This window comes from Rhinoderma darwinii, chromosome 13, assembly GCF_050947455.1.
Source record: "Rhinoderma darwinii isolate aRhiDar2 chromosome 13, aRhiDar2.hap1, whole genome shotgun sequence".
NCBI lineage: Eukaryota > Metazoa > Chordata > Amphibia > Anura > Rhinodermatidae > Rhinoderma > Rhinoderma darwinii.
Genome location: NC_134699.1, coordinates 41,879,235 through 41,891,810, shown reverse-complemented (window position 1 = coordinate 41,891,810; position 12,576 = coordinate 41,879,235). Strand labels below are relative to the sequence as shown.

The window sequence follows — 12,576 nt, the reverse complement described above, 5'->3', positions numbered from 1 at the left end:
AATGGTTGCAGGGTGTTTGTTCTCTGATGTTTCTCACCTGACACGCCAATGTCCATCCGATCGATGAAGCAGAAAACGTGACTCATCTGTGAAGGCAACACTTTACCAACCATCGGTGGTCTGATTCCGAAACTGCCGTGCAAATTTAAGCCTTTTTTCCGATGCACCTTTGTTCGCATAGGAGCAGTGACCATCCGTCTGCTTCGGAGCCCCATACACAGTAGGATTTGCTGAACTGTTGCTTTAGAGAGATGTCTGGTAGCCCCAGGTTGATTTTTACGGTGAGCTGCTCCACTGTAGTGTGTCGTTCGGCCCTCGCGCACCTTTGTAGTTGACGTTCACCTCTCACATCAATGGCACGTGGTGCTCCGCAGTTTCCACGTCGGTTATTCCCAATGATACCATTTGTCCACTCACGATACACTTTCACCACAGCAGCATGCAAACCGTTCACAAACTGCGCTGTTTAAGAAATACTGCTACCCTTGGCCCGAAAGCCAATAATCATCCCTTTTTGCAACTCTGATAAATCGCCCCTTTTACCCATTGCAGCAACGAGTGATATGTGTTCAGACAGCCTATCGCACACCTTATATACCCACCAAGCCAGCCCACAACTCATCACTTCCTTCATGGGCTACGCGCTGCCGAGGTCAAAAGTAGGAGATGGTCATAAGAATGTGACCTGACTGTGTATTTTAGCTCCGTAGAGCGACCTCTCGCTAAGTAATTTGCAACCAAACCAGATTTCTAAGTATACAAGTACATATTAAAACACATCACATAAAATCAATACATAGGCATTTTTCTTCCAAATCTCGACGCTAAAGATATATATGAATCTCTCCAATTTTGAAATCTCTTTCATAATGTCATCCACATGGCTGGTGCTGTAATTTGCTGCAGATTTTCTCATCTCTACATAGGCTGTGTTCTGGTATTGCAGCTCAGTCCCATTCAACTGAATAGGGCTGAGCTGTAATACCAGCTACAGCCCATGAAGAAGAGTGGTGCTGTTTCTGGACAAAAGTAGTCATGTTCTTCTGATCCTACATTACCCCTTCAATGCTTGTTTAAATATGTACTAGATTTATTGCAGTGTCACCCAGGGACTATTACATAAAACAGCCCCCCAATAAGATGATCACTCGAGTATGAACACCATAGAGTCAGTTATTTATTAGTAACATTACATATTATTTTGGATGTCAGCCTCCTGTACCTTGACATATCCCTAACATTCAAATGCCGGGCCCCTCTCCCAGTGGTCATTTACAGTTATGTGGGATGAGATTCGTACCACGTCAAGAAGGCTTTTGTACATAAATGAAAAAGTCCTCCCCATTTGCAGCAACCTCTTAACAAAGAGGCAGTGGCATAAAAATAAAATAAAAAAGGCTTGCTAAAAGAGAGGTACATCCTGTTATAAGACAGAAGATACCTCCCTGGCTAAATGAAAGAGAACCGATTGTGCTTTTACATAGCGCACAATAGCCTGTGCCGGACTCCATTCTGGTGGTGACGGTGGTAAGCAGCAATCTGATTGGATAAGCAATCTCTATCATTAAGGCAAATATGGAATTAAACGGATTTGGACCCTACAGTGCTATAGACCATCGTATAAGCAGCCTCCTTCAGTACCTAGTAAAAAATGAAGCTGGAGAAAGAGGGCAGCTGGTAAGTGAGAACTGTAACCCGGAATATCATGGGAGACCCCCACTGCTTTTCTGCAGACATCTGTATGATGGGAGCTCTTCTGAGGACTGGGCCTGTGTCTGGGTGGTGGGCATGGACCTGTAATACATAAGCCTCCCCCTCCCTCAGGGCCAACCTGGTGTGTTATACAGTTTGTTAATGAGAGATGTCTCCCCACGTTGGTGGGTGTTGCATGTCCTCCCTGTAATGCTCCACATCAGCCATAGTGGTAGACAAAGTCATAACTGCTGGGCTCTTTGGGGATCGGAGGGGGCACCTCAGGAATCTGTATGTTCTCCAGATCCAGGAGACGCAGCTTCATCTCCATACTGAGCAAAGTGTCCATGTCACTGCGGGTAAGCTCGCTGCTCATCTCTCTCCCCAGAAGAGCGTTCACTCCATCAATCCAGATACAGTACTGATCAAAAAAAAAGCAAGAATTCAGAGGACACGTTATTGTCTCAAAGAGGCTGCAAAATAATTACAATAAAAAGTGTCAAATATTATTATTACGATCATCATTTTTATCATAATTACGGTCATACGTGAAGTGTTGTGGAGGAAAAATAAATGTATTGTTTGTCTTATTGTATTTGAAGTTTACGGAAAAAAAAAAAAGCGCTCCATACGCTCCTATTGTCTGCACTGATTCTTTGCATAAAAACCTTATCCATGGATGCAGTTTAAGGCCGCGTGGTCTGTGATCTCAGTCAGTGTAGTAAGTATATTATAAACTAACCTTTATATACAATGGCATATCCACAGGGCATACCATAAATGTCTGATAGGTGGGGGTCTCACCACTGGCAGACCACTTATAGAGAGAACAAGGATTCACTGACTCCCATTCTATAAGCCAAAGCCTCCAGCCAGAACTGAATAGAGATGCGGACACATTTGTGCGCGGCTCCCTCTACTAAAGTCTACTGGAGTTACTGAAATAGCCAGGCAAGCTTTGAACCCCACCTATCAGAATAAAGGGGGTACTCTTACCCCTATTCTACAAGTCCAGTCAGCTGGTGGAGGAGACAAATACAAAATAATGTAGAATCACACCTCAAAAAGTCAATGGCCACACATGTTTAGTCTATGAAATCTTTTTAGACAGCCAAGCAGTCCAAGGGACCCCTGTTCTCCTAACAGGTGGTGGTCCCAGACATTTATGCTATATCCTGTAACTCCCATGCTACACTGTTTCTGTAACTCCCATTCAATTCTATGTGAGTTAAGGAAACAGCGTAGCTCGACTAGCTGGACTGTATCCATACCCCTCACATCCTCGTCAGACAGTGGCTGGAGAGCAGTGGGAGCGGGACAAGCTAGGATGGGTGTCCCAGATAGGTGCGGATCGCAGAGTTAGGACCCATATGTATCAGACATTTAGGGCATATGCTTTGGATATGCCATAAATGTCCAAGATTGGAAACCCCCTTTAATAGAAGAAAAAAAGTACAGTCAAGTCACCACCATTTACCTCATATTTATTCGGTGCAATGAAGTTCAAGGTCTCGTCCGGATCATACAATATGGAGAAAGCCAATTCCAACACCTCCTACACAATAATAAGTAAGCGACATAGTGAAAATGTGTCTGAGGGCATGGTATAAAGCAACAAAATATAAACATGGTTCAGCACGGACCTTATTCTGCTTCAGGGCACTCTTTTCCTTCATGTGCGGGCAGTCTTTTCCAGTGAGCACAGCCTTTATATCAGCAACTGGGACTACAAAGAGAGGCATATTAGTGAGAATGTGATATATACCTTTGGGCAAAGGACTAGAGTGTCTAAGGCCCTGTTTGCACAGTGTTTTTTGGCGCTTATTTTGACGTGGAAACCGCTTTGGAAGCAGCGCAAAAAAAAAACTGAAATCGTGCTCCAATGATTTCAATGGATGGTAGAGGTGTTTTTCCCCGGTGGCTTTTATCCGCTGGCGGGGGAAAAAAAGCGTCATGTCCGTTCTTGCCACAGTTTCCGCCTCTGACCTCTCATTGAAATCAATGGGAGGCAGAAAAAACCCACGCTCCGCGGTCCTTGCATTAGCTACAATGGCCGCTGGTGAAAAACGCTGCGAAAACCACGGGAAAAAAAAGCGCAGGCAGGTTAAAATCTGCCTCAAAATTCCTGAAGGAATTCTGAGGCAGATTTTTTCTTCCTGCAAAAAAAACTCTGTGTGAACAGGGCCTAAGACAACAAGCTGTTCTAGAGTCTTACTCTTCTCCTGCAGGGATTCATAGGGTACTTCCCCTTGTGCATTCTCCTCTAAGTCTCCATAGTGTAGAACCTTATGATTTAAGGCCAAACGGCAGAACCAAAACCTCTCTGTAAGAAAAGTAGCCATAAGCCAATAGCCTCCAAAAACCTCCTAATATGGACTCCATAAATCTGAATGCAACATCTTGTATCACCTTGCCTCCGGCGGTTGCCAATCTTGCGGAAGCTGCTTCCTTCACATAAACGGTTCAGCCGCTGCTGTTTAATTAATTCCAGAATTTCAGGTTGGATTTTCTCCCGCAATTCACTAATTGAGGAAAGAAAATAAGTTTTCGACTTTCATAGTAAATTTCCGCCTTTGAACACCATTTCATATGTTCAAATATAGTTTTATTCTACCAAGTAAGTCATGTAACGTTATAAATACATTGCGTTGCTTATGTTGCATAAGTCTGTTAAGATCTGCCAATAAAATTCTAATCCGTAGAGGCTTTACCGGAATTTGAGGTAAGGCGCTGTTTACATCTACGTTGACATCACGGCAAACACCACCCAGTTCACCCAAAGGACTCCTTTGACTTACAATGGGGTCTGTCGTGGTGTCCGTAATTTTGACTAGAAAAATAGCGCTGCAAGTCTCAGACGCAGATGTGAACAAAGCCCGATAAGAACAAAGGAGCAGACGGGATCGGTTAGTTACTCACACAATGGGTGGAGACTGGAAGTCATCCTGGCTCAATCTTTCGGACTGACGCAGGCGAAGGATTTCTGTGTAACTTAAACTACGAAGCTTGTTCTTTAGCTGCTCCAAGGAATTGGGTTTTGAGGGAAGCGCACGGGTAATCTGCTCCCTCACAACCTGCATTACCTGAAACAGCCAGTGGGAGAAATTCGGCATTTATTAATAGGGGACATGACAAAGCCGTTTCCATTATGGATTTTTTACACATGCCCGCATAGCGTTAAAAGGTTAAGTTCACCCACTAAAATGCCAAGCGGCTGGAGAAAAGCGGACCACATATATGTTAATAAACAGACTTATTTGAATAGGACTACTGTTTAAATGGAGATTCTGCTTCTCTTTATTGGCATTTTAGGGGGTGACTTATTGGGAGCCATTGCATAGTTCAGTGTTGGTAGGACATGACACAGATCAAGGAATACGGTCTAAATGTCTACTCAAGGTCAAGTTAGTTTTTTAAAACTCTATATAAAGATGTGAGATGTCCAGTACATGTGCTGCGCTGATCTTCTCCATAGATATAACATGCACACAACTGACCTTATTAAAGTCCTCAGCGGTGGCTCTCATCTCTTTCCAGGTCTTGTTAAGCAACTGGATGCAGATACAGAAAAACTCCTCAAATGCCCTCTCATGTGTGAAGAACATAGGGTGATAATCATTACGACCTTCATTAGCTGTGTAACAAAGACGAAAATACTTAGAATGTGCTAAAAGGGGAACTGCTAGATCTATCCCACCTACATATCATAATAAAAATGTTTAATGGTATGGACACATTTGAGGGATTTTTTTTTTTTAACAAATAGATTAGTCAGTGCGTTTAGTGTAACTTTGTAATTGGTCTTTATTAAAAAAAAACGTTTTACTTTTGGAGATACAGCTGTTCTGTTTTCTCTATACAGAGCAGCTATATAGTTAGTTTCACACTGAATCCCTTGGTCCTGACGGGTTCAGTGTCGGTGGGTCCTGCGTGTCTGTGACATGCAGGATCCACCTGTAATCGATCACATCTAAGTTCATAAAATAATTTTTTAATAAAGACTAATTACAAAGTTACACTAAACACACTGACTAATTTATTTTAAAAAAAAATGTGTACATAGCCATTAAAGAGGCTCTGGGACTAGTTTAGTAACGGCCTATCTCATAGCTAATATATTACACTGATAATGCTAGTGAAGATTGTGTCCCCAAAAGTTATGTTTCTAAATATGTAAATGAGCCTGTACTTGACAAATGGGCGTCGCCACCAGTGACTCTTCGGAGGTGGAGCCTCCTCACAGCCTCTAAAGTGTCCTATCAGCATGAAGCTGCTTCACACAGTGTGAGAGACTCAGACTGAGGGAAGAGGGAATCAATTAAAACAGCCATATCTCCAGCTGTGGATCAGAGGTTCTGGTGTCATATGAAAGATGAGATTCTAATTTTCATATGACACCGGGATTGCAGTTCTAGCTGGGAAACAATTGGAGATATCACCAGTTAAAAATACAGTCGGGAATGGAAGCTGTATACTGTATGATCAGGCTGTGTTGCTGGGCAGGGAAGGGGGAGAAGCTGTATGCTGATTGGACAGCGTCATACAGAAAACATTACACCGCCCAGCGTGAAAAGTCACCTCTTAGGTAGGAGATAGGGAATTGATAAACTTGTGACAGATCCTATTTAAACCCATATTCAACTGCTTAGTTTATAAACTTTGGGGAAACAGAGCAGTGGCTGGATACAGAATAAGTATTTATTTTCACCTTCGGATGCACAGTTGTCTTTTTATTATACAGACTGATTCCAATGTCTTCATATATATAGGGAACACTGCACCTCTTTTATCAACCTGTCGAACAAAAAAACTTGCCTTGCTGCACGGCAACCAATCAGAGTCAAAGAGCAACTTTAATTTTTCCAGATCTGTTTGAAGAGGAACTGTCGACTCTCCCTACATCATACGTCTGTTTTAGTAAATACTTTTATTCCCCATGAAATAATAATGATGGATCATCTTTACTTATAACTCTGCAGTGTGCTGTTCCTCTGTTAATCCTCCCGGAAATGTATGAATAAATTGATAACTGGGCGATACCATTCTCCCTTGTCAATAGGGTGTCTCTTCAGAGCCAGACTCTATCAACAATGATTAGACATTGCCAAATTGTGCAGGGATACGCCCCATTCGCAAGGGACAAAGTAACATCCAGTGAATTTATTCATAAATTTCCAGGAGGAATAACAGATTAATGTCACAATGCAAAGATCTAAGAAAAGATGCTCCAGAATTGTTATTTAATGGTTCTTTAAGAAATTAAGAGAACTGACATCAGGTCTTTTAATTTCAATAAATAAGGCCCACTGTTCCCTATGTATTGAGATTTCTTTATTTACCCCCCCAGTAGCTTGTCAACATATATAGTATAATATACATCATAGCACAGGACAACTTATTTAAACTCATAAAGTCTATTTTACTTACGCAGCTCTCCAACCTGCAGAATCTCGCATAACATTTTGGTCAGTTCTATGGCGCTGCGTCCAAATGGACATTCGTGCTTATCTTCTCTACTGCTGTTCTCCAGGACAATCTGCAGAGCGTACAGTGCAATGAGACACACATTAGACTATCTACATAAGAAAATGTAGCAAGCAAAACAATAGTATGGAACACAATACAATGTATACAATTACAAATATTCAACCCAGAAGCTGCAATTAAACCCCAACCAAAGTCTCACACTCCTGGAAGCCGAGATATGGGAACTTATTTGACGGGATCCTCAGAATAGACAGTCTTACCCGAACGTATGTGTCCTGATGAAATTTTGCCAGATACAACATGTTGTCCAGGGCCAGCATGCCAGGGGGCGTTTGAATGAAATCCATAGCTGGGTTGACATGATTCTGAAATGACAGTATAATTGAATATCTCCGCGGTTCTTTCCACCCACAGAGGTGAATTTAGGACTTCCTTTGGTAGGACAAATATGCAATGTTTATCTGAACTGGGTCTCATTAAAATTGAAATCCGTCTTTGCCATTTCACTCCACTGAGCAAAACAAAATTATACTTTCAAATTATCTGACAGTATAAAGTCTGAAACGTTGGTAATGCTGAGTTGTCTGCATTATCTTCAGTGAAGTAAAGGGCAGAATGCTTAAAATCTGTGAGAAGAACAGATCTTTTAAAGGGGTTCTCCGCTTTGGACAATTACTTTTTGTTAGAAGGCTCCGCCAACAAACTGCTGATCCCGCTGCTGGGTCCCCCAGAAATCAGCTGTAAACAGTGGGGGGGACCTGGCAGCAAGTGTTCACTTTCCCTGGAGTGCCACCGCAGGGTGTATTAAGCATTACACATTTCGTAATGAAATCACTGAGCTGTTCATGTAATGCCAGTTGCGCACAACCGAGTGCCACTCGGGCCATTTTTCACGGCATCCGAGCAGCACCCAATAGTTTTCACAGACTCATTCACTTTAGCGGGTGAATCGGGTCCCGACTCTCCGATCCGTGGAAAGATAGGACATGTGCTATCTTTCCATGGATCACGGTTGTGTGCATTAGGCGTAATGCATGCACGTGCTAGGTCCCCCAGAATGACAGATACTCGTAGCGTTAATACAAGCTTAGTATTGCACAGCTTAGTATTGTAATACATGAATGTAGTTAGAGTGGAGCTGTGGCTGTGTAATACAGCCATTGCCCCGCTCCTGACAAGTGTGCGCGAACGGTCAGTATGAGGTGATGCGGCCAGCGCTGCACTAATGAGTGCCGGCACTGAAGACAGAGAACATGGTGGGTGGGGGGGAACTGCAAAACACCATGTTCTGTCTTCAGTTTCGGCGCAGACGCTCATTAAGCAGCGCTGGTCACATAACCTCAAGCTAACCGCGCGCGCACACTTGTTGTCAGGAGCGGGGCAATGGCTGTATTACACAGTCGCAGCCCCATGCTAACGGGCGGAGATCAGAGAAACCTCTCATATCCGTCACTATTCCCTTGAATGCTGCGATCAAAACTGACCGCAGCATTCAAGGGAAAATGAGAAGGGGGGATGCCCTTTGGATCGCATCGCAGGGAATCCCTGTGATGCGACTGAGGGACATACCATATATGGGCAGACAGCCCAGGGTCCATTGAAGGACCCCAGGGCTGTTTGGTCATATTTGCTGTTGTTAGGGCATACTTAGGTTTTTTCTAACAACTGCCTATGTACTATCAGTACACAGGCATTTAATGTACTGGCATATAGATATATGCCAGTACATTAAAGGGGTATTCTGGTTACAACAAGTTACCCCCTATCCGTAGAGTAGGGGGTAACTTGCTGATCGGTGGGTGTCCGACAGCTAGGACCCCACCGTTTCGAGAACAGGGGTCCCGTACCCCTTGTTTGAACAGAGCGGAAGGTCGCTCATGTGCACTGCCGCTCCATTCATTCTCTATGGCAGCGGCGGAAATATCTGAACGGTGTACTCGCCTATCTCTGGCGCTCCCATAGAGAATGAATGGAGCGGCAGTGCGCACGAGCGACCTGCCGCTCACTTCAAACAAGGCGTATGGGACCCCCGTTCTCGAACGCGGTGGGGGCCCCAGCTGTCGGACACCTACCGATAAGCAAGTTACCCCTTACGCTACGGATAGGGGGTAACTTGTTTTAACTGGAATACCACTTTAAGGTTTAAAAATCAAAAAGTAAAAATAAAGTCATGTTAAATTAAATAAATACACACCCATTTTTTACAATAAACCATTAAATAAAAGTCTCAACACATAAAATATACACACATTAGGTGTTGTTGCGACCGTAATAACCTGCTCAACAAATTTATAGCGTAATTTATGATGTGTACAGTATAAAAATAAAAAAATAAAAACTGCTTTCTTTCAGTGGTGTTCTGAATTTTATATCTCTATGCGCATCTCACCTCACACATTAACCCAATGTTGTTCATTATGACTGAGAAACACGATGGGGCTAATTACTATTAATGTGAGGCACATGGAGGTTAAAAATTCATCACACCATGTGCCTCACATCAGAAAATGGAAGAACTTTTTTTTTTATTATTGTTGGCAAAGTATCGTTTTGGTATCGAGAATCGCAATTCTACACAAAGTTTCAGTATTGAAGTCCAAATTCTGGTATGGTCAAAAACCCTAATGTAATGTCTTCAATTGTATCCGCGTCCTTAGGAAGCGGGTACAGTTGAAGGCGCAGGTGAAGCAAGGGAACCATTAGTTCCCTTCCTCAACATACGGCACTTTCTTGTGGAGCAGGCGGTGCGATGACTGATCATAAAAGACCAGGCCTGCATCAACGGAGACTTTATTGCGGAGCCCCGCCGGCGTTAGTAACTCCTAGTGCGGGGATTCCTTTGTTTATAGTGGCACATGCACCCGAGATGCGCTAAAATTCTGGGGCATCTCGGGTGATACTGCGCCACTTACAAGGCTTAGTAAACTATGCAGTGACAGCTCTAAGCTGTCATCACGTGGTGGCCGGTTACCGAAGTTCATTGGCCTACTTTTAAAAGTAGGCCAATGAACTGAGGTAACCTGGGTCCATGTGATGTAAATTAACCAATGACAGCTAAGAGCTGTCACTGCTTAGTTTACTTATTAATGTTACTACTGTTTTTGTTTTTTTGTATGTTTTTTTACAGGTTCGGTCGTTGGACTACGTCGGATTCGAGGACTACTTAGATGACAGCGTTTTTATGTTCAATAAAATATTTTTCTGTGTTTTTTTTTTTTATTTTATTACTACTGCCTTAGTAATGGTGGCTGTCTGATAGACAGCTTCCATTACTAAGGCAGGGCTTAGTGTTAGCCGGTGCAGAGGCTAACACTAACCCCCCCATTATTACCCCGGTACCCACCGCCACCAGGGTTGCCGGGAAGAGTGAGGTACGAACTGGTATTATTATTAGGCTGGGAAAGCCCAAAAACAATGGGCCTTCCCACCCTGGTAATACTAGGCTGCTGCTTTATTGTATCTGGCTGGTTATGAAAAATGGGGGGGAACCCATGTTGTTTTTTTAAAATAAATAATTGAAAAAAACAACTTGGGATCCCCCTATTTTTCATAACCAGCTAGATACAATAAAGCAGCTGCAGGAAAGCATTACCAGGGTGGGAAGGGCCATAGTTTTTGGGCTTTCCCAACCTAATACCAGCCTGCCGCCGCCCCGGTGGCCGACTAGAACTACAGATGGATTGTACCCGGCTCTTCCTGGCACCCCTGGTAGTGGTGGATATCGGGGTAATAATGGAGGGGTTAGAGTTAGCCTCTTCACCAGCTAATACAAAGCCCCGTCTTAGTTATGGACGCTGTCTATCAAATAGCCACCATTACTAAGGCAGTAGTAATGAAGTTAAAAAAAAACACCTACACAGAAAAAATATTTTATTGAAATAAGAGCCCTCGTTAACCATTTTATTGAAAATAAAAACGCCGTCATCAAAGTAGTCCTCGAATCCGACGTATTCTAACAACCAAACCTGTAAAAAAAAAAACACATTAGTAACACTAATAACTAAAAGAGCAAAATGATTATTATACTGACGTTCCTGGGTCTGTGACAGTAAACTAAGCAGTGACAGCTCCAAGCTGACATTGGTTAGTTTACATCACATGGTCCCAGGTTACCTCAGTTCATTGGCCTACTTTTCATTGGCCTACTTGTAAAAGTAGGACGATGTACTGAGGTAATCGGCAGGGCGTTTTTTTGTTCCAGTCAGGAAGGGGAGGGGGCCGCTGCAGAAGAGGGTTGCTTTCTTATAAAAAAAATAACAAACTGTGACCTGATCAATAATAGGTGAAATGGGCCCTATGTAGGGGTTGCAGGGGAGGGAATGTTAATGGGGTAGTACTGAGCATTTTTTTTAGGGTATGACCACATGTAGCGTAAACACTGCAGATTTTACGCAACGGATTTCATTGCGAAAAATTTGCAGCGTAATACAGTAGCAGCAGAGTGGATGAAATATGAACAAATCTCATCCACGCGCTGCATAAAAAAACCCACCGAAAAAACGTTTATAAATTGACCTGCGGTGCGTTTTCTTAATCCGCAGCATGTCAATTTAAGCTGTGGGATCGCTGGTTTTCTGTTGCAGGTTTTCCCCCATTGAATTCATTGGGGAGGTAAAACCCGCAATAATTAGTACATGTTGCGTTATCGGCGGCGTCTGCACTAAAAGTGCTTAGGGCAGCGACAACACAGCGACATTATTGAAGGTGGGCATGGAACCCACCTCTATGTACCGGAATGGAGAGATGCTCTATAGAGCAGCTCCTACTCTGGAGGAACCGGCACATCCTTGCACTTCAAGGACGGCCTTTAATTTGAATGGCCGACATCTAATGCTACATAGGAAATGTGTGGCTGGCCACTGCTTCCCTGTAATAACAGCTGATCGTCGTGGTAGGAGAAGCCAGACCCTGGCAAACAGATGGCTTCTTTTTGAAAGGGGTTGTCTTGATGTTCCTCAGAGTGCACTATTGAAACAATGGTTTTATGTAGAAACTGCATATTTTACCATTTTTATGCTCATTTTCTCCCGGGATCGGCCCTTCACTTAAATCAAAGAATACTCTGGGAGAAAGAGAGTTTAAATCACAACCTCCAAGAGTTTATGTGCTTGTTGCCACCTTAATGTCGGAGTGACTTAACTTATGAGGACCACACAGAAGGCGCACAGAGGCATGACTAGGAGTAATGTACACGACTGACAGAAGAAGAGGATGGCAGAGAGGGCAGGGAGAGCACGAACTGCAAGGAACACATGTAAACCTTTACTAATTGGACGTTCTTTAAATTGGTTCTTCTAGTCATCATCCTTTATGTATGTTTATTTGTAGCTGTTTCTATCAGGTTAACCCCATCTGCAGAGTGCACTTTGTTGTATTGTCTGTATTAGCCTATACTGG

General features: G+C 43.2%; 1 protein-coding gene across 4 annotated transcripts in view; it reads right to left on the bottom strand.

Moving 5' to 3' along the window:
- Positions 1 to 1,157: 1,157 nt before the first annotated feature.
- Positions 1,158 to 12,576, bottom strand: part of ELMO2 (engulfment and cell motility 2) — a 30,999-nt gene continuing 19,580 nt past the window's right edge. For 3 of the 4 annotated variants that reach the window (XM_075846063.1, XM_075846065.1, XM_075846064.1), the window contains 9 exons: positions 7,440 to 7,544; positions 7,120 to 7,228; positions 5,190 to 5,326; positions 4,612 to 4,775; positions 4,102 to 4,214; positions 3,908 to 4,015; positions 3,336 to 3,418; positions 3,170 to 3,247; positions 1,158 to 2,113 (listed from right to left, as the gene is read on the bottom strand). In XM_075846063.1, coding sequence (XP_075702178.1) covers positions 1,913 to 2,113; positions 3,170 to 3,247; positions 3,336 to 3,418; positions 3,908 to 4,015; positions 4,102 to 4,214; positions 4,612 to 4,775; positions 5,190 to 5,326; positions 7,120 to 7,228; positions 7,440 to 7,544 — 1,098 coding nt within the window. In that variant the 3' untranslated portion in view covers positions 1,158 to 1,912. The remainder of the gene's footprint in view (positions 2,114 to 3,169; positions 3,248 to 3,335; positions 3,419 to 3,907; positions 4,016 to 4,101; positions 4,215 to 4,611; positions 4,776 to 5,189; positions 5,327 to 7,119; positions 7,229 to 7,439; positions 7,545 to 12,576) is intronic. The other variant, XM_075846066.1, reaches the window with a different exon arrangement.